Source organism: Equus przewalskii, chromosome 6 (assembly GCF_037783145.1).
Source record: "Equus przewalskii isolate Varuska chromosome 6, EquPr2, whole genome shotgun sequence".
Taxonomy (NCBI): Eukaryota; Metazoa; Chordata; class Mammalia; order Perissodactyla; family Equidae; genus Equus; species Equus przewalskii.
Window position 1 is genome coordinate 49,700,012 of NC_091836.1, and position 24,573 is coordinate 49,724,584.

The following is a 24,573-nucleotide window of genomic DNA, read 5'->3' on the forward strand; positions in this document are numbered from 1 at the left end:
AACAGTCCAGGCCCCGCTCTGTTCAATAGGCACTTTATTAGTGGTCGGAATGCAGTTACACGCAGGGCTGTGTGGACAGAACCAGGGGCAGGAGGGCTGGGGCAGGCACAGGAGACACAGACCCCAGGCTGGCATTTCTGCCTCTCCGGGATCGTGGAACGGTGCCGACGAGCAAAAACGAACTCGGGGATGTTGGGATATGGCGAAGGGGGACCCGGCAGACCAGGCACCCTGAGTTCAACAAGTTTGGCAAAAGAATCCTCAAGGCGAAGTGGCTGGGCCGGGGGGGCCCGGGCTGGCCGGCATCTGCTCCCCACTCCTTCCCCTGAAATCCTCCCCTGGGTGGATTCAGTTTCTTGTCTCTTACAAAGAGAGCTGTGTCAATAACTGGCAGAGGAAGGGCGAAATTCGGCCGACTCCTCCAGCCAGCCAGCCAGCAGGTTTCCATTAAGCAGCCATTAGCGGTCTCCTCCCCCTGCGCTGGGCGGTCCGCACAGCCTGCTCCCGTCTGCCTCCCCCAACAGTCTCTCTCTCCCCTCCCATGCCAGGAGACACCCCCACCTGGGCACCTACGGTCCCACACCAGCCATGAAGGCGCTCCTCAGCGGCCCCCTCGACTGCGGAGACAGACAGAAAAGGCTCATAGACCCTTTAATGCACGTCCAGGTTAAAAAAAATAATACAGAAATGCCCGTGGCAGCCGCGAGCCAGTTGTTCAGCCATGAAAAGAGGCTGGGGCCTGGCCGGAGTAGATGCAAGTAACCGGGGCCCTCAGGAGCTGGAGCTTACTGCAGCCGCCGCTCCAGCCGACACAGATGCTGTCCCGTCGCGACAGGGACAGGAAGCGTGGGGCAGCCCACAGAGGTCGGCCCCGTCGCCTGCCAGACATCAAGGGACCTCAGTGGACTTCTTCCCACGCAGGCCAGTCACCCAAGGCTGGAATGACCTGCACAGTCTTGAAAAATATGACTGCCCCTTGGCATGGGGAGGAGATGCCCCAGGTCCTCTAGGTCCCTGGAAACTGGTGGTAACCAGATATCGGGGCATGGGGGCGGCAGTGATAGGATTTGGGGTGAGCCCAGTGGGCTGGGGGTTCTGACCCAGCTGCTGAGCACCCAGTGTGAGATTTTCCAGGGAGGCGTGGGAGGGTGGGGCCTTTAGGACTCCGCCGGCTACTTGTTGGTCTTGTTCAAGAGCTTCTTGAGGTTGGAAGACATGAAGTAAGGCCTCTCGGCCGAGCCATCATTCCTTTCCAGGTCCTCCACTGCAGAGAGAGGTCCCAGAGCAGGTGGCATGAGGGGAGCCCCGGGACAGTGGCCTCTGGGGACAGGGCGGGCGGATGGGGGCCACAGAGAAGCCTCAGAGGGTTAGGAAGCAAGACACGCTGGGACCGGAGAGGGGCAGACTGTGGTGGGCTCAGAAACGGGACACACACTCGCTCCCCACTCCCAGGCAAGGAAGAGCCCCGCATGCACCCCCCACCTACAGGGAGTTACCGAGGAGGCCTGTGGGCCCCCCAACCACCTCCCTCCCTCTCTACTCCTCGGCTTCCACCCGCTTCCCCTCCTCGGCACTCCCCTTCAACAGGATGTCTCTCAGCTCGGGCGACATGAAGTAGGGTCGCTGCTGAGAGCCGTCATTTCTTTCCAGGTCCTCACCTGGGCTCCCCCCAGGAACCAGCAGGGGGAACATGGGGTGGTCAGGAAGGGAGGGAAAGAGGGAGGCAGGGAGGAACAGGGAAGCCAGCAGGCATGGAGGAGAGGAAGAGAAGAGAGAGAACAAAAAAACAGGCAGATGGAGAGACCAGAGTTAGTGGCAGCCACGGATCCCCCCGACAAAGCCAGAAACTCCGAAGCCGAGGGCCCAGGGGCAGAGTGCGTCCCCGCTGCAGCCTGGACCAGGGGACGCAAGGATGGAGCAGCTCTGAGCGCAGGAGGAAGCCGAGAGGGCATGCCGGGGCGCTAGGACGAAGGACAGCCAGTCCCTGGGGAAGCTGGGGGCACCGGGCAGGTGACTATGTAGTCTCATTGGAGGGAGATGTTCTGCCCAGAGGGGAGAAGGGAGTCAGGGCCCCGCCAGGGTCGGGGGGAGGGGTCACTCACAGAAGCAGAGGAACAACGTGTCCACACACATGCCATAGACGCTGAAGAAGCCATGGGCAATCAGGTAGGAGCCAACGATCACTGTCTGGGCGAGGTGAGAGGAACTGTTTTCACCCCAGCGTTTGCCCTGGGCAATCCCCACCCACCACGGCCCTCCCTTGCTGGGCTCATGTCATTCCCCTGCTGATGAGCCCTCCTGAGAATAACATCTGACCTCCTACCATCCACTCCTTGCTCTCTTCAACACCAGGGCCTTTGCACATGCTGCTACCCTCACTTAGTCTAGTTTACACCTCCTTATCTTTCTGCTTTCAGATCAACCATCAAGTCCTCAGGGACCATCTCCTCCAAGAAGCCGCCTCTGACATCTAGACCATTTTTTGCTCTCCTAGCACCACGTAGCCCTCCTCTGAGGCCTTAGTCCAGCTGCAATTTTATGCATGTTTAGGGTGTTACAGATTTAATGCCCACATCCCGGCTAGACTATGTCTGCCCCCTTTACTGCTATACCCTCAGCAATTTGGAGACTCACAGGACCTTGGCAGGTACCTGATAAACACTTAGGGACTGAAGTGAGTGGACCTTAGAGAGATTAAATAACTCGCTGAAAGTTACTCATCGTAGAACTAGTGGACAAAGAACCAGATAAAAATCTAGGTCGTTGGGCTCTGAGGCCTGCACTCATATAGGTACCACACTGCTCTCAGGGGATGACCTAACCCCTCTAAGGGCCCTGTCACCTCCTCCCCCCTTCACACCAGCCATACTGGTTTCCTCACTGCTCCTGTCAAAGCCCTGCCTCTGGGCCTCCGTACTTGTTATTCCTTCTGCCAGGATGTGGCCTGCATTCCTTCAGACCTTAGATCCGACATCACTTCCACAGGGAAGCCACCTGGATTCCCAGGCCTGCCCCCATCCTCCACCACAGGCTGGAAGAGTTCCCTGTCATTCTGCCCTGTGGCACCTACCAGTTTGCAATCGCACGTCCACCTATATCGTTATTGGTCAATATCTATTTACCTCTGAACTGTAAGGCCTCTAGAGGGACACCCCCCTCCCCGTGTCTGTTACACAGTAGGTGCTTCATAAATGTTTGTAGACTGAATAAATAATCAACCCCCCACCTCTGACCCCCATCTGCATCTGTCCAAAGGAGGCCAGAAGAGTTCCAACACCTCCTTCTCCTCAGACTCATGCCCATCCCCAAAGGTCCATACCAGTATAGGAACCCAGTAATAATTCAGAGGCGGTGCTGTGTCCTGCACGATCCTGATACGGTGGGTGAAGAAGAAGAAAGCCAGGATTCCTGGAAGAGGGGAGGAAACTGAGGGGGTTGAAGATTCTGGCTAAAGGAAGTACCCGCCCCCAAGAAGATGACAGTCATCACAGAAGACATGGGGCCCAAGAGCAGTTCACAAGTCGCCCCCAACAGGCTCCCACAGCCCAAGAGGCTGGGTGAGCGGCACTCACCCACGCTCCCCACGATCAGAAGTTTGCCCAAGAGGAAGAGGAAGTCGGTAACTTTGTCGAGGACCGCCACTCTGCAGGGGAGGGTGAGAAGCAGGTGTGAACGCGGGCGCAGGGACAGTGGGAGGAGGGAGGAGATGAGAGGATGGTGTTTCCCCTAACCTGATGATGTTTCTCATGAGCAGGAAGAAGGCGTTCCTGGCCGAGGTGCAGAAGTTGGTGCCGTAGATGGCAATCTGCAGGGAGGCGGGAGGGAGGGGTCAGGGCCCGGGGGTGGGAATGAGGGCTCCTCCCACTCAGCAGGAGCTGCTGGGTCGGTTCCCTCCTGGGCCTGCTCACCATGATATAGGCATTCCGGTTGAGGAATTTGATAAACTTCTCCAGACACCAGAAGCAGCATTTAAGACAGGTCATGAGGAACTTGGCAAACCTGTTCTCTGCAGCTGGGAGAGAAAGGAGGGATGCAGAGGTGAGGGGAGACCCGCCCAGCCGGCTAGGGACCTCCCACCTGTTCATTACACGCACTTGCCAGTCCCGGACTCCCAGAGCCCACCTTCTCAAAGAGAAGGGAGAGGAGACCTATCAAGGACCCTCGGGGTGCTACCCACCCCCACCCAAGTAGGACACAAGTTGGCCCAAGACCCTCAGCGCCGCCCCCAACCAGGGACCAAATCTTGGAGCCTTTGAGACCAGCCTCCAAGACAGGAACCAATCACAACAAGCACTGCTGCCCTGGCCCCGCCTCCCAGGCACAAGCCAATCCTTGCTGCCGCCTTGGCCCCACCCCAAAGCACAACCAATCCCAGCCCCACAGCCCCTGCTTTGCAACTACAAAACTAGTCTTAGCCCCGCCCAGGTCTTGCTTCAAGAACCAACGGTGGCCCAGGACTCTTGGCCCGCCACCCCCCCCCCCCTCGCCCAGTGGTAAGAACTCCGCCCAATAGGCTCTCGGCCCCTCCTCCATCGCAGGAACCAATCACCCGAAACATTCTCCCTGCACCACAGTCGGAAACCAATCACTGTTCCATCACCTTAGCTCCGCCCCCCCAAGCAAGAACCAATCCCTGTCTCCCCCTCAGCCCCGCCCCCTGGTGGGAGCCAATGCCAGCAGCGCGCAGGCCGCACCTTTCAGGCGCTGATCCAAGTACTCCAGCATCACTCGGATGATCTGCACAATGGCCAGAATGAGGGCGCCAAAGGCCAGGGAGCCTGTGTGGTACCTACGGGCAGCAAACACGGTCAATGGCCCGGCCAGGCCTCCTCCACCCCATCTCGCCCCCACCCCCCAGCCCACCCTGGGTCCCACCTGAGCGCCCGGCCGAAGGCGGAGAAGAGCGGGAAGGCAGGCAGGTCGTCTGGCTTGTTGAAGGCCCAGTAGTAGGAGGCGAAGGCCCCAGCCAGCGTGACCTGGCCCAGGGCCAGCACGAAGTTGGCCAGCCAGAAGAACATGAAGACATTGAAGACCTGCAGGCCCAGCAGGGCCCGGTGGTAGCCCGACTCCCCGCCATAGAAGGCGAACTGGCAGTGGGCGCCGGGGCACAGGTGGGATTCGTTGGAGGAGGGGAAAGTCTGCGGGAGGGACACAGAGCTGGATCACAACATAGGGGCCAAGGGTTCAGAGTGGCTCTGGGCATCAAGGCCGGGTCAGATAGACCATGGTGTGGGACAGGAGTAATGGGGATCAGAATTAAGTCAAGAAATTGGGGGTTCAAAATAGGGGCTTATAAGAGGGGTTCTAGAAGCAACGGTAGGGATCGTTGACCAGAGGGGTCAGGATAGGGGCTTGTGAAAGGCAAAGAAGGGGTTCTAGTAGCAAGAACTGGCCATCATGGGGTTACAAGAGGGGTGGGGGGTCAGGAAATGAAGTCAGAGGAAAAGGGTGGGTGGTTCAGCACTGGGGGGTGCTGCCAAGTTGGATCTCTTCCCTTCCATGCTCCCCACATCCAGCACCTGGCATACAGTAGGCGCCAAATATTTGTCGAATGGTTCCCAAGTCGGGATGAGAGGTTTCAGATCATCTGTGGGCTGCTGGGGAAACACTTGCCCCCCCACCTCCAGACGCTCACCTCAGGGTTGCAGGTTTTCCCAGCAAGTGGGCAGGCGCTGTCATTGAAGATCTTGTAGATGGCTTCGTTGGAAGTGGACAGGAAGCTGGAAGCTCGTTAAGAAATCCGGGGATCTGGGATTAGGGCCCCCAGGGGCTTGTGGGAAAGGATCCATCCCCCCACCAGCTTGTGGCCCTGCCCCCAAGTGCGGGTCAGTTCCAGGCAAGTTTGGCCCTTAGCCGCCCCCAGGGTCGAGGATCAGGGTGTGATGGTGGATACACAGCAGTGCTAGCCCAGTAGGCGATGCAGAGGCACAACAGGAAGAAAGTGACCAGCGGGTACAGCAGGGAGCACATGACATATCCCACGGCCCTGGGGAGGAGCAGAGACACAGGCGTCAGGGCCCGAGCAACCCTGGACCACCCCAGCCGGACCCCCTGGCACCCTGGCACCCACCTGCTGGCCTCTTTGATGAGTGCAATGGCAATGAGAATTCTCTTCCGTAGGAAGATGAGCAGTAAGATGATAATTACCTCCAGGATGCTCAGAATTATCACTGTATGGGGCAGAGAGTGGCTGCATCTGCGAGCTGCTGGGGCCCCCCACTCCCTCCCAGGCCTCACTGGGGGCAGGACTGGGGGGCTGGGACTCACTGAAGGCCTTCCAGGTCTGCCGCAGGTGCAGGTAGACGCGGAAGTCCGTCTGGAAGCCGAGGTCCATCAGGGAGACGTCGGAGCCAGCCTCACCACGCAGTCGGGCGTATTCCATGTAGCAGTGGAATATTCCTGCACAGAGACACCAGTATGCCACGACTGACCTCAACCCGCCGGCTGCTCCCCCAATGTTACAAAGGAGGACCGACCACCCCCATTTACCAGAAGCAAAAAACGAGGCTGAGAGGGGCTGCCCTTGCTTGCCTCTGCCCCAGGACCTTTGTACTTGCTGTACCTACTGCCTGGTCCATTCTCTCCTGACTGGATCCCTCACACCCTCCAGTCTCTGCTCAAATATCACCTTCTCATAAGACCTTCCAGATCCCCTGCCCGAATTGAGAATCACACCCTCTCATACTCCAGCTTCGGATTGCCACTCTCTACGTTGACATCCTAGAGGGCTTTTCTGGTTTATTTATTTCTTGTCCATTTTCCCCACACCCCCAGGAATATAAGTTCCATGAGAGCAAGGATTTGTCCTGTTTTATTCATTGCTATAAGCCCAGCACCTGAAAAACTGCCCAGGACACGGTAGGCACTCAATACATGTTTGATGAATGAATGAGTGAGTAAATAGGGGTCAGGATGCTGTGTGGCCTGAGGCTTTCCTCTGACCCCCTTTGCCACTCTGTGACAATGATTCACGGGTGGAGAGGGAGGACATGGGTGTTACCATTCAGTGGGGTAACATTACAGATTTTCAGCATTCTTCGCTTTTTGCAGAATAAAATTGTAAAATACATATAAAGTGAAAAAACTAGTCACCTAAAATGCTGGCACCCAGCTAGAAACCACTATTAACATGAATATTTTAATATCTGTGTCCTCAGATTGGGTCCCATTTCAGGCATTTTCCTCCCAGAAAGTTTAAGCGAGTCATCAGAATATGAAACCCTGGATTTCAAGAGTTGCCTCTGGGTGCCACAGGCCCTCCTCCCATCTCATCTGCACCCTGTCTCCTTCTCATTCAGCCTCCTACCAGTAAACACTCATTATCCCCATTTTATAGAGGAAGAAATGAAGGCACAGGGAAGTTGAGTCACCAGCCCAAGGTCACAGAGCGAGGAATTGGCAGAGCCAGCATTTGGATCCCCGGCTTCCTGGTGCCAGAGCATCCTTAACCATGGAGCTAAGTTATCTACTTGAGAACGCCTCTCGATGCTGATCAAACACAGATCCAGGCCCCGGTTTGCAAGACTACGATTAAGCCATCCCCGAGGGGTGAGCACTGAGGTTGTTTCCAAGCGTCTGCTCTCGTAAACAATGCTGAGATGAACATCTTCCCCCGAAACACACCAAGTAAAAGACAGTGGCTGCCTGATGGCTTCGGAGAAGATTCTCGAGGCGCCATGGCCAGGTCAAAGAGCACTGGCATTTTGCAGACTGTGGGGAGGGGAGGGGAGACGCACCGTAGCCCAGCACGAGAATCACCATGACAATCATCACCCAGACCATGATGCCAGCCACGAAGCGGAGCAGGATGATAAACAGGAGGCTCATCACCATGGCGATGACCAGGCCGCTGGGGGATAGAATGGGTGTGTGAGCGGACCCCAGCCTCCCGCCAGCCTCAGACTGCGCAGCCTGGGTCGGCCACCTCCGACCCCGCTTACATGATGATCCAGTACCAGGAGACCGTGTAGTCTTCAAAGATCCTCATGGCCAGCTGCCGCGCCTCCAGGACCCCGTTGGCCTTCCTGGGGGACGGCGGACATGGCTGGAGTCACAGCCCCTCCCCCGATGGGGCCAGCCCCAGGGGATGCCCCGTCCCACCCAGGGAAGCGCGACGCCAGCGTGATGCACAGTGGTCCTCACTTGGCGCCCTCCACCAGCTCCGTGATGTTTTTCCGAGAACCAAGCCCATCCTCATACGTGGTCTCGTTGCCCACCATGAGGACCCCCTTGTGGGCGTGGATGGCTGGGAAGCATCTCCGGGCCACTGCGGAGTGGGGGATGGGACCATCAGGCTGAGCCCGAGACCTCCCCCCCGCCCCGCCCGAGCTCACGGGACCCCAGACTCACGGGGTTTGCTGGGAGTGAGGACAGCCGGGCAGTCGCCATCCCGAAGCAACTCAGGCACACCCTGCAGAGGGAGAGGAGGGCGGGGCTTCATCCCCAGACCAGCCCCTGCCGCCTGGCCCGCCCGGGCGCCCCCGCAGCCCGCCGCCCGCCGCCACTCACCTTGCTCTTCTGCCACTCACCTTGCTCTTCTGTACGCCGGGCACACAGAACTGCTTGTAGTAGGTGAAGTCCTGGGACCCGTAAGCGCTCAGGAGGGTGAGGTAGCGGTCGGGACATTTCTCCACACAGATCTTGGGGGGCAGGAAGCAGGGGTTGTTGGGTGGGATCGAGACAGACGTTCGACCCCACTCAGGACGGGGGTCCCACCTCCCGTTTGCCAGGGAAAGAGGAAGGGCTGGAAGAGGAGCCGTCACTACAGGGGGAAAGGACCTGCGGATGCAAAGCGGGAATGGGAAGAGGACGGGAGGGAACGCGTCACCTGGGGGGTGGGACACTGAAATTCCAGCAGGACCAGGGGGCTGGCACACTTCACGATGTTGAAATAAAACAGGAAGGATTTGTTCCTGGGGTTGGGGAAGGGAGATGGAAAGTGTCAAGTCTTCTCAACCACCCATATAAAAATATCTTAATGAAAACGACAACTATAATGGTAATAATGACAGCAGCAGCAACTCCATCCAGGCACTGTGCTAAGCTCTGTGCATATATGGGCTTGTCTAACCATCACGACAGCCTCGTGAGTGTGAGACAGTTATGATTCCCATTTTAGAGATGAGGAAAATGAGGCCCAGAGAGGTGGAGACACTCGCCCTAGGTCACACAGCCAGGGAGGGGCACAGCCCGCACTGAAGCCCCTCTTTTACCTCACCCACTGTTTATCACCACCTGACTTCAGATGCGACATTGTCTCTGCTCTGTCTCTGCCCTCAAACATGGGCCACCAGGGGATAAGACGCAATGTCTCGTTGAGTGCAGTGTCCCCAAGGCCTAGGACAGAAACTCGGGCATGATGGGACTTTTATACATACCTGTTGACTGGACTAATGGACGGATGGAGGTGGGAGAAGCCTAGAACCTTCTCAGTGCTCACGAAACCCTCCTGTCCACTCCTCCCCAGCCCTGCCAGGCCCCACAGAGCCAGACTCACGCATTTTTTGTGCCCTTCTGCCCGCAGAATTCGCCTCGGCTGTCAGTGGGGTAGATCACCTTTCGAGGGTCCCCGTGGGTCCAGGCTGTGGAGGGAGCCAGGGAGGCGGTGGCGCTGCCACGTCTCAGCACCAGCCCCACTCCTGCCCCAGAGGCTGTGGCTTGCCCCCCACCCTGGACCCCCCAAGTCCCTTCCCCTCCTCCACTCACCTATGATGCCTACAGCCACGTAGCCCACGATGGCCAGGAGGAGGAACACACAGCAAATGACATCTGTGCAGCCCCTGGGAGCAAGGGACAACATGAGGATGGAGCCTGGTACCCGGGTATCATGGACCCATTCTGCCACACACACAGACCCACATCCATGTGCATGTGGACACGCACTCCTGAGCGGTGTTAATGCTGTGCCAAAGGGCACAAGCAGTTTATATTTTAATACCTAACGCTACGCTGTCCTCGAAGCAGGTTGCAGCAATGTTCAGCTCTCTTTTGACTGAGTGCTCATCTCCCCACATCCTTACCAGCATTACGTGTTCATGGTTTTTAAAATTTAAACTATTTTTATTATCATAAGATTCAATACAAACATGGTAAAAATTAAAACCACATGGGAACATATATAATAAAGAAGTCACTCTGCCACACAAGCCACTGCACATAAGCAACCTCTGGTAGTGACTTCCTCTGAGTCCTTTGGGTCATTTATTAGGTACAAATGTTTTCAAAACAAATTTTTTTTGTTAACGCAGCTGTGATTATGATACACTCACGGTTCTGTGTCTTGCTTTTTCCACTTAACATATTGAGAGGGACCCATGTCACTAATTAGAAAGGTTCTCGTACATTTTAACAGCTGGGTAATATTCCAACCCAAGGACACACTGTAACTTGTCAAACGAGTTCCATGGGAGGGACACGCAAATCGTTGGTTTTCACCTTTTCCAAAAAGGCAGCAACATCGTGGATTTTTGTCCATGTGTGCAAGCTTTATTGGGAGAATTTTTTCCCTAGAATTTAAGCTTTTGGAACAAAGAGACACACATTTAAAAAAAACTCCTATTTCCGGGCCCGCCTAGTGGCACAGTGGTTAAGTGTGCACATTCCACTTCGGTGGCCCAGGGTTTGCCAGTTTGGATCCCGGGTGCGGACACAGCAACGCTTGGCAAGCCATGCTGTGGTAGGCGTCCCACATATAAAGTAGAGGAAGATGGGCATGGATGTTAGCTCAGGGCCAGTCTTCCTCAGCAAAAAAAAAAAAAAAAGAAGGATAGGCAGCAGTTAGCTCAGGGCTAATCTTCCTCAAAAAACAAACAAACAAAAAAAACAACAAAAAAACAAACTCCTATTTCCAAATTCCCTCTGGAAAAGACTACCGCAATTCATTCCAGAGTAGAATAGGTGTCAATCTTTTTAACCTTTGCTAATCTGTGATGGGGAAATTTCTACTTGGTTATTATTTTAAGTTACATTCCTTTACTTTCCAGTGAGTTTGAGCGTTTTTCCAGACCTCATCGTCTACCGTATTTCTTGTTCTATAAATGATCTGTTCCAATCTTTTGCCCGAATTAAAAGAATCCATTTGTAGGACTTTTTCTGTATTAAGGAAATTAGTCCTTTCATCATCGGTACACATAATTATCACTAGTTTGTTGGAGAACAGATTGGGGGGGTGAAGAAACAGGGATGGGGACAGTATTAACAGAGATAACCTCCCCCCAGGCACCCAGAAGCCCTTACCTCTTGTAAATGGGTCCCTTGAAGGTGGGGTCATACTTCTGTGGCGTTCCTGCAAATCACCAAGAGTGAGCTGGGTGGACCAAGAAGGAGCCGGGAGACCACCCACCCCCAGATGCCCCCCAGGGGTGTCTCTGGCCACGGGAGGAGTAAGATTGACAGACCTCGGGGAGTTTTCTGCCTCATCCCGCCTCCAGGCGACCACCCCCAATCCCCCCCAGGAGAGGCAGCCGGGCGGCTGCGCAGCCGCCAGGGCGCCCGGTGGAGACGCTGGGGGTCCAAGGTGGGATCTGGGGGAGAAGATTCCCGCAGGAGACCCGGGGAGGGGGCGACGGAGACAGGCCCTCCGGGTGCAGGGGTTTGGAGGGACGCTGCCCGCGCTGGGGGGGGGGGGGGGGGCCAGGCTGCGATCCGCGATGCCCCCCGAGTCCCCGCGGGGGGCGACCCTGCCCACCGTGCTTCCCGTAGTAGTGCAGCCGCTCGTCCCCCATCCCGCGCCCCCTCGGCCCTCGGGTCGGACGCGGCGTCCGGTGGAGGGAGGGACGGACGGACGGACGGGGCGGCTCCTCCCCGCGGAGAGCGGGGCGGGGCGGCCCAAACCGGTCAGACCGGCCCCAGCCCCGCGGCCGGACGGAGGGCCGGGGAGGAGGGAGGGAGGGAGGGGAGCCGGGCTGGCGGCAGCTGCTCCCGTCACTCACCCGCGGCCCGATTTAGCCCTCCCCCCGACCCCGGGAGCTCGGCCGCTGCACCCCGTGCCAGCGTCCCCACCCACCCGGCGACACCGCCCGGAACACCTCTCCGCCCTGGAAGGGCGCCTGATGTGGGCCCCCGTTCTCTAGGGTGGAAACTGAGGCACGGGGAGGTTCGCCGCCAAACCGACAGATGGCTGAGTCCAAACACCCAATTATAGTCTCTGAGCTGAAAACTCGCCAGCCAGTGGCTGAGGTTTATTCTGGTCCGCATTTTTTAAACATTAAATGCCAACAGTTAAATATTGAGAGTGATATAAAAATCCACACAGCCAGTCTCTTGAGAAGGGGCGCATGGGGACAGGCAGCCCCAGGCCACATCCCTGCCTGGCTCCCCCCCACCCGGGTCCCTTGGTGGCCCCCAAAGCTACACACCTGAGCTGTCATCCCATTCACACTCTCACAGCCGCGAATCCTAAAGCCATTGTCCTTGTAGAACAAGCATTTAGCGCCCACTGGGAGCAGCTGGGAGAGACCCCACTTTGCGGTCCGTTCCTGTGGAGCTGATGTCCTACTGGGTGGCCCTGGATTCAGATGTTCCTTCTGCCTCATGGGAGCCAGAGGACACTCACACCAGCGCCTCGCCTTCCTGAGCCTCAGTTTCCCCATCTGTGAAATGGGGCTAAAAATCTAAAACCAAGACTGGCCTCAAAGTCCAGACACCAGGAGGCATACAGTCGGCACGGGGTGTACGGTCGGCATGACGTACTGGATTGTCAGTGTAGGGGTGTCCAACAGACATCGGGGTATACAGTAGGTGCAAGGGGACCGCCAGCAGGGGGCATACAGTCGGTGTGGAGCCATTCAGGTGACAGTGAGGTACACAATTGCAACATGGTGTTTTATCCGTGTGGGGTATGCAGTAGGCGTGGGGGTACACAGCTGGTGGGGGGTATTCAGGCAGCAGGGAGTTGTACAGCCAACATGGGGTACACCAACCCAACTGGTTGCACCCCCATGCCCAACCATGCACACCAACACCAACCATCCACCCCCATGCCGACTGTATACTCCCTCGGTCTTGTGCCTGTTAGCATTGCATCTCCCAACAGTCCTTGGGGCCAGCTGTATACTTTACGGTACAGCCAGCTGTACACTTGACGTGGCGTTAGACAGTCGGCGTGGGGGGAAGTCGGCAGGAATATATAGTCAGTGTGTAGCATCAGGCTGCCTGGGGCTCAGCAGTGTGGTCATATACAAGTGGTGCTCAATAATTGTAGCTGCTGCCTCAGCGTCAAGCACCAGCCCCCAGCTCCCCAGGGCTTGGGTCACTAACTCAGCTTGTCCCTCAACGCAGCCTCCCCACAGTGGCCTCCAGCTGCAGGGGCCCCGCCTGACCCCTGGCCCACAGGCTTCAGCAAACAGGCGAGGTGGAGGCGAGCCATGGCCTTAGGGGACCCGGCCACCCAGAGAAACCCCGTGGTCCCGGCCCCTCCCAGGCTGCAGCCGCTTCTCTTCCCAGATCCACAAGGTCCCTTGGGGACACTCCTGCAGACTCAGGACTGAACTACCAGCTCCACGCTGATGGGTCCCAAATGTGGGTCCCTGGGGAGGGCCCAGCCCCAAGCTGCACCCCCCATAACGCCTGCCCCCCAGCGCCCCACGTGGGGGTCTCATGGGCAACTCACACCCGGCACAGCCATATCCAAGCCCCAGAGCGACCCCCAGCCTGACTCAGGACTGGCAGGCCACCCTCTGGAGCGCTCAGGCCAACTCTGCCCTCTGAATCTACCCGGGAGCCAACCACTTCTCAGCCCTCCTCAGCCCCTGAGCCTTGTCACATGGCCATCACCTTCCACCTGGACCAGTGCAGGCCCCTCCACCCTGGTCTACCAGCTCCCCCCCTCACCCCCCGCTGTCTGTTCCCCCCACAGCAGCCAGAAGAGCCGGTGAGCCCCTGAGTCATGTCAGGTCCCCTCCCTCCCCTGCCCAGAACCCTCCATGGCTCCCACCTTCCTCGGAGGAAAAGTCCAGCGCTTCCCCGTGACCCACAAGGCCCTGCACGCTCTGCCCCATCCCCTCCCTGCCCTCACCTCCTGCTGCTCTCTCCTTCGCTTGCTCCATTCCAGTCTCACGGGCCTCCTCGGTTACACGGCAAACTCACCAGGCATGGTCTCACCTCAAAACCTTTGCACTGGCTGTTCCCTCCACCTAGAAAGCTCTTCCCTGAGATGTCCATGTGGCTCCACCCCCTTCACGCCTCTGCTCAAACATCACCTACTCCGAGAAGCTTTCCCTGACCATCCTATTCTGATGGATTGAATTGTGTCTCGCCGCCCCCGTGCCTGTCCCCTGCACAAGGACAGGGATTTATGTCCGTTTGGTTCACAGCTGTGTCCCCAGTGCCCAGCATGGCTCCCGCCATAGAGCAGGCACTCCCTAAGTGTTTGTTGAGTGAATAACCACAATATATAATCCCCGCATATATAGCTAAGTCTGAAAATTAAAATGCGTTTTCCAGGGGCACGTATTTAAAAAATTAGTTTATGACTTTTATGCATAAAAGAACGTAACACACGCTAAACATGGAACGTCCAGTTGACAGAGAAAGGAGAAATCGATCCGCAGTCTGGACTGTCCTTTTGGAAGAAAATAAAGTTGACTCCAACCTCAACACATAGCAAAACGAATTCCACGGGGCTTAATCACCAAATACATAAAACCTCAAAACTATGACAAGTATGAAGGGAAAACTCAAGAGCACGTTTCTAGCATCTGATAGGAGGTGAGACCAGTAAGGTGGGCAGAGGAGAGAAGTTTCTCGGACAGAATGGGGAGCAGCCACAGACTGGCCGGCGTTGCCCAGGCGTGCAGTTCAGACTCTGGCCTGGTGCTCTTCACCGCCCCGGAGGTCCCTTCATCAGCCCTTTTTACAGCAGAGGAAACTGAGGCGCTGGAAGGGCAAACGGCCTGCCCAGACACCTAGCAACAAGCGATTGGTCCCTATGTCAGGTTCGATGGGTGAGTGGGAGCCACGGAGGGTGTTTGAGCAGGAGCATGACCAGGCTTGGGAGGGGAGGAGACATGGGCAAGTCTCAAACAGCTCTCAGGGAAATTGGTAGCTGTGGATGGGATAGCCGGGCATGACCTTGCTGTGTGAACTTGAGTCACCCCTCTGGAAGAGGGAACTAAAGAGGCAGGGGGCGCCTGGCAGAGGCGTGGCTCAGGGCCCGGCCTGGTGACCTCTCAGGAAATCCAAGAGGAACCACTGGTACTGTTTCCTGATGGGTTCCATGAGCTCTCATGAGCATCAGGCGGTGGGGCTGGAGGGAGGGGCGAGGCCAGGACTAACGGTTTCTGAGTGTGGAGCCTGATCAAGATCCTGGGGGACGGACCTTGCTGAATCTTTGCAACAATCCTGCAAGACAATAATAAAAACAGGAGGGACGCCCCCACGCCTCTGTGTCACCGCCCCGTTCACCAGGTACCAGGCACGCTTCTAAAACGTCACTCGGTTTCCCTCAGTTACAGCAACTGCGTGAGGTCGAACACATCATTGCCCCCATCGGACAGATGCAGAAACTGAGGCCCAGAGAGAAACACCCTGCCGGTGGCCACAAAGACGGTGGGCGGCCGAGCCGGGATGCCCAGCCCCTGAGCTGGTGTCTCTACGCATTTCCTGTGGCTGCTGTGACAATGACCACCAATGTGGAGGCTTAAACAATGCAGATTTGTCACCTTTCTGTTCTAGAGGTCAGACATCCGAGGTGTGTCTTCAATGGGCTAAAATCAAGGTGTCGGCTGGCCTGCCTTCCTCCTGCAGGTTCTCGGGGGGAATCTGTTTTCTTGCCTTGTTCCAGCTTCTAGAAGCCGCCTGCACTCCTTGGCTTGCGGCCTCCTCCTGAATCCCCGAAGCCACCATTCCTGGCAAGCCCACATCCGCTTCCATGGTCACATCTCCTTCTCTGACTCCCCTGCCTCCGTCTTCCTTTATAAGGACCCTCACCCTCGGGCCCACCTTATTCTCTCCCCATCCCCAAGTCCTTTACTTCATCCCGTCTGCAAACTCCCTTTTGCCACGTAAGAGGCAACCTATTCACGGGTTCCAGGAATGAAGACATGGACATCTTTGTGGGGGGAGGGACCATTAGTCTGCTCACCACAGCATCTTAACCATCTAGGCCAGGGGTTGCCAAACTGTCACCCGTGGGACAAATCCCTTCACTGCCTGTTTCCATATGACCCAGAGCTAAGAATGGTCTTCTCTCTCTTTTTCTTTCTTTCTTTCTTTCTTTTTTTTTTTGGTGAGGAAGATAGGCCCCAAGCTAACATCTGTGCCAGTCTTCCTCTACTTCGTATATGAGACTCCACCACAGCGTGGCTTGATGAGTGGTGTGTAGGTCCCCACTCAGGATCTGAAGCTTTGAACCCCAGGTGCCAAAGCAGAGCGCACGAAGTCAACCACTATGCCACTGGCTGGCCCTGGTCTTCCCATTTTTAAACGTCAGAAACACATTAAAAGAGGAAGTCTATTTTGTCATGTGAAAATTATTGCAATTTGGGCCCAGTGGCACAGCGGTTAAGTGCATAGGTTCCACTTTGGCGGCCTGGGGTTTGTCAGTTTGAAACCCGGGTGCGGACATGGCACCGCTTGGCAAGCTATGCTGTGGCAGGCGTCCCACATGTAAAGTAGAGGAAGATGGGCACCGATGTTAGCTCAGGGCCAGTCTTCCTCAGCAAAACGAAGAGGATTGGCAGCAGTTAGCTCATGGCTAATGTTTCTCACACACACACAAAAAAGAAAGAAAATTATTGCAATTCAGGCGCCAGCAGCCATCAGTCAAGTTTTCTGTCACGGCCGCGCTGGTTTTCATGCTGTCACTGGCTGCTGTCATGCTACGATGGCAGAGTTGAGTAGCATGGCCAGAGATTGGACGTGGCTGCAAAGCTGAAAATATCCACTCCCTGGCTTTTTACAGAAATTTTCCGCCTCCCGGTCTCTAGACCATGAACCCACACGTGCTGAGCCGGACACCAGGCCAGCCAGGTCTCCTGCGCGCTCCTGTCACAGCCGGTCGCGGTAAGGCCTGTCATTCATTCCCTGCCACCGGGTGGGGAAATGGACCGTGCCTTTCCCGCTCCAGGTGGCTCTTTTCCTGTCCGGAGTATGGGACTGACACCTGCATTTCCTTCCTAGGTGCTGCCAGGACTCCATGCTCACAAAGCGCTTCGCACGAGTCTGGCGTGGGTCCCAGGCTTCCACGGACCCCCAGCAGGAGCGGGGTCCCGTCTCACAGAGGGGCAAACTGAGGCTGCCGGCTCAGACCGCACCAGCTGTGGGACAGAGCTGCGAAGCGACTCCAGGCACCTTGGCTCCAAGCCAGGCCTTTGCTGTGGGGACACTGGGGTGGGGGGGGGCGAGGCACGGGAAAGCCAGGCCATTAGACCAGGCAGGGGCGAGGGAGGTGGCCTTGGGGTCCCCGCCTTGCTGGGCACAACGGCCGGCCCATCCAGCACCGCGTGCGTGGGAGATAAGGGAACCATCTTAGGCTGCCAGTCATGATGCCGGGGCAGGACATCCAGCGCCACCCAACCCCCTGGCTCCCGGCCACCAGCCAAGTCCCCAAGGCCTCGCCCACGCAGCCCGGCCCGCTCGCCCCCCGCCTTCCCAGAAGTCCGTGCCTGGGGAGTGGACTTCCTAGTCCCCCAGCCAACTCCCTTTGATAAAAGGCTCAGCGACAGCATCTAGGTGCTAAAGCTAAAAGCGATTCTACGGTCATCATGCCCAAAACAAAGATAGAGCGCCTACTGTATGCAGGTTGCTCAATCAGACACTCGCTTCCAGGACCTCATTTAACCCTCACGACAAGGCTGAGGGCAGATGGCACAGGGAGGCACAGAGATGCTTCACGACTTGCCGGAAATCACACAGCCAGCGGGAGCTGAGTTTGAACTCTGTTCCTGACACCACCTCCCGAACCGGATGCTCCGTGAATGACTCCGATTTACCAGGGACCCAACTGTGGGTTAAGTGGCAAAGCCGAGCCCGAGCATGGAACCCTCAAGGCAGCCACGAGAGGGAGCCCATACTGTTGTTAACCCCATTTTACAGGTGGAGAAACTGAGGCTCGGTTTCTATATAAATGAAAGGTACGGGGATACGAAAGGTAAACGATGGCGCAGAATGAGGAAGAGTGGAGCTGGGACCGGAACAGAGCTGGCTGAGAGGCAGAACTCTGGGGTTCGCCTTTTTGTAGCTGTGCTCATTTTTTTGCACCTTGGTTCCCAGTGACCGATGCCCCTCAACTCGTGCTGTTGCCTCTGTCCTGGTCTCCTGGCTTCCCCCTTGCAGCCCATTAAGGCCAGATGGCACCTGTGATCACCTGGGCCAGGCCAGGTCCCTCCCCAGCTTAGAACTCTCAATGGCTCCCATCTCTCTCAAGACAAAAGCCCAAGTCTTACCCATGGCCCACAAGGCCCTGTACGCTCTGCTCCATCCCCTCCCTGCCCTCACCTCCTCCCATTCTACCCCTCCATCCCTCCACTGCAGCCACACAGGCCCCCTGGCGGCTCCTCAAACCCCAGGGCCTTTGCACAGGCTGTGTGCGCTGCCTGAAACACTTTATGCAGCTTCCTCTCTCATTCCTCCAGTCACCTCAGGCTGATCTTTTCTGATCCCCCTATTTAAAAATGTTAAACCCCACCTCCAATCCCCGTAGATTATTCCCACCCCTCCTTCATGCTTGATTTTTCTCCAGGGCCCTTCTCTGACATTCTAAGAATTTTTCTCATTCGTCTTCATTTCTTGTGAATGTCAGCTTTCTAGAATGTCAGCTCAAGCACCGCACCTGCTGTGCCTCCAGGGTCCAGAACAGAACCTGGCACACGGTACCTGCACCGGCGATGTCTGCTGCGGGAAGTTACAAATGAACTTGTTTATAGGAAGTAACCCGTATGCTTATCAAGATAAAAAACGTCAAGGAGAACAAACTTTTGGACTAAAAAAAACACTCTCCCTCTCACCCCTGGCCCGGAGCCCTCACTTCCTCTTCCTGGGGACAGTTCCTCTGACCGGTTTCCTTTTCCTCCTTCCAGACACTGTCTACAGGACACATGCATAAGCAGATTGGTAGCTATTTATTCCCCAGTTCTGTCACACTGGCTGTTCCTCATACTCTGCGATTTCACACACTAACAATGTTTCCCATGAGCGAGTTTAGATCTACTTCATCTTTTTTACAAGGCAACATAGTGTCCAACACTGGGAACGGTACCATTTTTCATTAAAGCAGCCTGAGGAGCTTTAAAAAGAGACAGATGCCACACGTACACACGAAAATTAGTAGGCTGGGTTCTCAGACAGACTTCTTGGCTGGGCCACCTCTGGGGTGGAGGCAGCTGGCCAGGGTGTGTGAAGGGTTCTTTCACATGGAAGACTAGAATCTTCTGTGTGGTTGAGGGCTTATTTTTAATTTTCAGCTCCCCCCCTCCCAAAAGAGAATACATTAATTTTGTTACATAAGAGTTTAAAGTCCTACGTAAAAATAACCCTCCCTTTGAGGATTGACTGGGAAGGGGCATAAGAGAACTTTCTGGGGTGATGGAAATGTTCTCACCAGCAAATTTTTTCTGATAAGGGCCAGATATTAAAGATTTTAAGCTTTGTGCTTCACATACTATCTATAGCATATTCTTTTTCTTTTTTTAACAGCTATTTACAAATATAATAGCCATTCTTAGTCTGGCTTTACAATAGGCCATAGCACAATGTGAATATACTTAACACTGCTGAGCTGTACACTTAAAAATGGTTAAGATGGTAAATTTTGCGTCATGTTTTTTACCACAAAAAAAAAAGTAAAATAAAATAATAATAGTATTAGGCCCTCCTTGGTTATGAGGGGCTGCCAGGCTACTGGTAAGGTTTGGTTTTTGTCCTCATCTGAGTGCTGGTTACATGGGTGTATCCACCTTGTGCAAACTCCTGGACACTCGCACATCTAGGATCTGTGCCCTTTTATGTATGAATTCTGTCCTTCAATAAAAAGTTTAAAACATTCCCCTTGATTGGTTAAATACAGGATGGTCCGTCCACCAAGGGGCTACTTTATGTAACTGTCAAAAAAGACGGAGAAAGCTTTCCAGGCGCTAATGTGAGAGACCGTCTCCAAGATATATTAACCGAAAAAGAAGCAACACGTGAAACAAACACCTTTTCATTCAACAAATTTTTGCGGAGTGCCTTCAAACCAAACAGACATGCATTCCTGCCCCGCGAAGCTAGCCCTCTAGGGAGTTGCTGATATTTTTGCAAAAGGCAAAAAAAACCAGCCACTAAATAAAGACTATGTATATGACTGCATGTGCAGATCTGAGGCCTAGATTCCATCTGGAAGAAAACACAAGATGTTGTAACACTTACGCTCTGCAAGAAAAGAGTGTGGCGCTGGGAGACGGAACAAAAGGGAGACATTTCAGGATAAAGCTGTAAAGTCTTTGTACCTTTTGTATTTTGAAGCATGCGAGTGTTATCTCTTTCAAAAAGAATAAACTTGCAATTAACAAGTAAATACCCTCTCCTAACAATACTTTTTTATATATTTTTTAAAAGATTTTATTTTTCCTTTTACTCCCAAAGCCCCCTGGCACATAGTTGTGTATTTTGTTAGTTGTGGGTCCTTCTAGTTGTGGCATGTGGGACGCCGCCTCAGCGTGGTTTGATGAGCAGTGCCATGTCCGCGCCCAGGATTCGAACCAACGAAACCCTGGGCCTCTGGAGCGGAGCGTGTGAACTTAACCCCTCGGCCACGGGGCCAGCCCCCTAACAGTATTTTTTAATGCATCTCATGCCAGGGCCCCACTGCCAGCTGAGTTGGACTCTCGCAAATGGAGCCATGGAATCTGCTTTTTAAATGAGCACCAGGGGCCAGCCCGGTGGTGTACTGGTTAAGTTCACATGCTCTGCTTCGGTGGCCCAGGGTTCACAGGTTTGGATCCTGAGCATGGACCCACGCAGGGCTCATCAAGCCACGCTGTGGCGGTGTCCAACATACAAAAAGTAGAGGAAGATGGGTACAGATGTTAGCTCAGCAACAATCTTCCTCAAGCAAAACGAGGAAGATGGGCAACAGATGTTAGCTCAGGGCCAGTCTTCCTGGCCAAATAAAAAAACAAAATAGATAAACAAATTTAAAATAAATAAATAAGCACCATCACTTTTTTCTCCGTTTTTTTCACCCTTGTCAGAGTCTATTGTTTTAGATTCTAGAATCTTTTCCCATGCTGCTCATGCCAAGGCTGGGCTAGGAAGGATGGCAGTGCCCATTGCTGACATCCATCGGGGCCAGGAGCCATTTCATGGTTTCCCCTGCAGCTGCTGCCACCCCCTAGATATGTGTCTGCTGAGGAGGGAGCTTCCTGCCCTGCCCAGTCCAACTCTATGTGTCAACGGAGAGGGCTGTTTCTCCATCAGCTCACGGAAAATCTACGTCCCCAGCCTCACCAGCCCGAGTCCTCCCGAGCACAGAGAGCTCACCAGGAACCTGACAAAACACTTCCCACCATTAAGTGAGATCTGCCCAGTCTGACAGATTAGGATACAGAGTCTCAGAGAGGTCACCAACTCGCCCAGAGCCACACAGCTCCTAGGTATCAGAGCCAGGATCGGAGCCTGCGTCTGTCTGATGTCACCCGTTGATTCACAGAGGGCATTAGGGCACAAAGGAAGGATATGTGAGCCACTGTTGCACACTGTTCCCAGAGGAAAGCTCTCCAGTATCTGGCAGGGACTTCACGGGGCAGCCCGAGTGCCCTAGGTTTTGGGCTCTGATAAGAAGGGGCTATTTACAAGCTCAGCAAGACCCCCACTTCAAAGAGTCGACCCACATGGCTCCTCTAGAGGTGAGGGCTTGGCAGCAAGACTCCACTGGTCTCCACCTCGGGCTCCCTGGGCCTCACGGTGAGAAATAATTAAGCAACTGTGGTTTGTTTGCTGTTCCCTCTGCCTGGAACACACTTGTCCCAAATCTTCCCATGTCCGGCTCAACCCCCAGCCCTTGGTCACCTAAAATAACCCCAGATTCTAGCCCCCCCCAATACACACACACACACACACACACACACACGGTGTCCTGTTCTTTGCTTCACAACACTTACAACAACCTAAAATTACATATTTAGCCAAAGATTTTCCGTTTTGTTCACCACTGTGTTCTCATGTCCTCACCTCGCCTGTAAGATGCTCAACGAATACTTGCGGATGGCCTGTGGTCCCAGCACCCAGCACAAGGTCTGAGGGGCATGGAAGTCCCCCGTGCCGGGCGTGGGCCTGGCAGGGCCCTGCAGAGTCTGCTCAGGCCCATCCATGGCTGGCTCCCCTTTGCTAAACTCAAGGCTGGAGCGAATCCTATCATTGTCCACTCTGCCCCCCGACTCCACCCCAGCCTGGCCTCGGGGAGCCCAGAGATTCCTCAGGTGTCGCTCACAGGTGGGCAGGACCTGGCCATGACCCCAGGCTGAGATTCCCAGATCAGAGACAGCCACACCCAAGGGACAACAGAGCACCAGCAGCCGGCTGCAGGGTCTGGGGCTTAAGCCAAAATCCAGCCCAAGGGGGCCTCTCAGCGGGTCGGGGCTGGCAGCTCCAAGCAAGGAAGGGAGTGGTTGGGTGGTGGCCAGAACCCAGTGCCTCGCTCTGAGCAGGGAGGGTCCCAGCCTCCCCCATCTCTCTCTCTGCAGCCTTCCGAGGCCACAATCCCCTGGGGCGGGGAGGGAGCGCAGCTCTCGTTGGCTTGTTTTTCTTGATTCTTTTTGAGGCGTTTCCGGCCCCCTCCCCAAAGCCCTTTAGCCTCACAGTTTCCAGGAAGTCCTTGTCACACAAGGCGGGGCTTCAGGGCCCCTTCACCCCAAGGCATGCCTCGCAGGTGTGTGCCCAGCTCAGGACCCAAAATGGAGAATAGAAAGGAGAAACTGAGGACCGCACCCCCCACCGTGGGAACCAGAGAAAGGGACGCCCCAGTAGGGCGTGTGTGGGGAGGGGGGTCTCTTCTTGGTCCCATCCCCGGGGCCCAGAGGCGAAGGCCGCCCTTAGAGGGTCGCAGGAGGGGGTGCCAGTCCCCGGGACGCCGTGAAATGCGAGCCAGGAGCCCCCAAGCCCTTGCACAGGCCGGGGAAACTTTCTCAATTGTTTCCGGCTTCCTTCCTGCCCCCTCCCCGGAGGCGCCCTTGTTTCTGCCCTTCCACGGCGGCTGGCAAGACCCGATGGGCTTGCACTCCAGCATCTGGTCTGCCCCAGGCTTGCCTCAGTTTCCCCATTTGCCCGAAAGCCCGGCACGGCGACTTCTGGGGGATGTGGGCAGGAGGAAGAAGTGGTCAAAGGGGACTGGAAGAAGAGGGGGTTCGGGGGAGGTTCAGGCCCTGTCCCTTTTCCGAGCCCCGGTCGCCGCGCCTCCCCTCCCCCGCCTGGCATCTGAGTCGCCCAGATAACGGGACCTCCCCGGGCAGAGCATGCGCCGTGCGTCCCGGCCCATCCGCCGGAGGGGGAGCGGGGGCTCCGAGGAGCGGATGGGGGGTGACCTGGTGGGAGCAGGGGGCGTGAGCTGGACGCAGAGCGAGATGTAGGGCTGGGGAGCAGGAGCGGGCCCTCCAGCTGCAGCGGGGTGTTTACGATCTCCGGGGCCCCCCTCCCCCCAGGCACCCCCGACTCAGCAGAGGCGGCCGCAGGCCACAGGCGGCTCCTACCGTAGGCTCCGTCCTTCCGCTCGTCCTCCATGGCCGCGGCGGGCGGGGACGGGAGTCCGAGCCGGCGCGACCCCAGCCCCCGGCTGGCGGGCGGCTCGGCGGGCTGCAGCGCCCCGCCCCGCCCGGCCCCGCCCCGCGGGCCTCGTCCAATAAGAGCCAGGAGCGGGGCGGGGGCGTGGCCGGGGGCGTGGCCGCGCTCCGGAGGGGGTGGAACCCTAAGCATTGTTTCCCATCTGGGCGCGACTAGGGCTTCCCGGGCGCATTCGGGGGGCCAGGAGGGGCCGTCACTCATCCCCCATCCACCCACCCATTCCCTCGCCAAACAGATGCTGAGCGCCCGCTGTGTGCCAGCGAACAGACAGCAAGATGCCGTTTTTCATTCATCCGGTTGGATCATTTTAGAGTTTGGTTACATCAGGTGGCGTGAGCAGGTGCGGTGGGTCAGCCTGTTTCCTGGCGGAAAGGTGAGATCCAAACCGTGTTCGCTCTGTGCGCTTCCTCTCTGCTGCGGACGCTGGAGAAGCCATCGCAGGCGTGTGTGCACGCAGAGTCCGCGCCAACGGGGGTTCCCTGAAGCTTTGAGAGTTATTGCAAAACGCGGAGGAGATGGACGTGTCCGCCAGCAGAGGGGCGCGTGCAACAAGATGGGATGGTCGCAGGGGAGAACAGCACACAGTGGATGAAAAGAATGGAGTCGTCAGGACACTGCAAATTATAACCCAATGGGACACCTCTACGCCCCCGCCAGAATAACCAGAACTCAAAAGACCGATGGTAGCAAGTGTTGGTGGGAATCTAGAGCAAAGCGGACTCTCCTATGCAGCTGGTGGAAGTGTTCTGCCCTTTGAATGACACAACCACTTGGAAAAAGTTCTGGTAGTTTCTTATAAAGTTAGACGGGCACCTACCATAT

General features: G+C 56.0%; 1 protein-coding gene and 1 long non-coding RNA gene across 6 annotated transcripts; one reads left to right on the plus strand and one right to left on the minus strand.

Annotated features, from left to right (window-relative positions):
- Positions 1-17: 17 nt before the first annotated feature.
- SLC44A2 (solute carrier family 44 member 2 (CTL2 blood group)) lies at positions 18-23,812 on the minus strand. Of its 4 annotated transcripts, none has more exons than XM_070623658.1 (22): positions 23,661-23,812; positions 11,236-11,284; positions 9,706-9,779; positions 9,497-9,581; positions 8,828-8,912; positions 8,529-8,639; positions 8,350-8,410; positions 8,143-8,266; positions 7,941-8,024; positions 7,737-7,849; positions 6,268-6,399; positions 6,071-6,170; positions 5,894-5,986; positions 5,636-5,720; positions 4,876-5,138; positions 4,695-4,789; positions 3,909-4,012; positions 3,732-3,805; positions 3,573-3,643; positions 3,320-3,408; positions 2,103-2,187; positions 18-1,658 (listed from the first exon to the last, which is right to left on the minus strand). In XM_070623658.1, exons 1-22 carry the CDS (start codon positions 23,689-23,691, stop codon positions 1,537-1,539), a joined length of 2,130 nt encoding a protein of 709 aa, XP_070479759.1. In that variant the 5' UTR covers positions 23,692-23,812; the 3' UTR covers positions 18-1,536. The 4 variants fall into 4 exon arrangements, with proteins under 4 accessions (XP_070479759.1, XP_070479760.1, XP_070479763.1 ...); XM_070623659.1 differs by having other exon boundaries at positions 18-1,264; positions 23,661-23,811; XM_070623662.1 differs by lacking the exon at positions 23,661-23,812 and adding an exon at positions 11,687-11,881 and having other exon boundaries at positions 18-1,264.
- Positions 14,730-20,491, plus strand: LOC139083913 (uncharacterized). 2 transcript variants are annotated; one of them, XR_011541045.1, is made up of 4 exons: positions 14,730-14,942; positions 15,447-15,688; positions 16,901-17,001; positions 17,119-20,491. It is a non-coding gene; the product is annotated as an uncharacterized lncRNA (long non-coding RNA). The 2 variants fall into 2 exon arrangements; XR_011541046.1 differs by having other exon boundaries at positions 14,749-14,942; positions 15,447-15,674; positions 17,119-19,789.
- Positions 23,813-24,573: the final 761 nt, after the last annotated feature.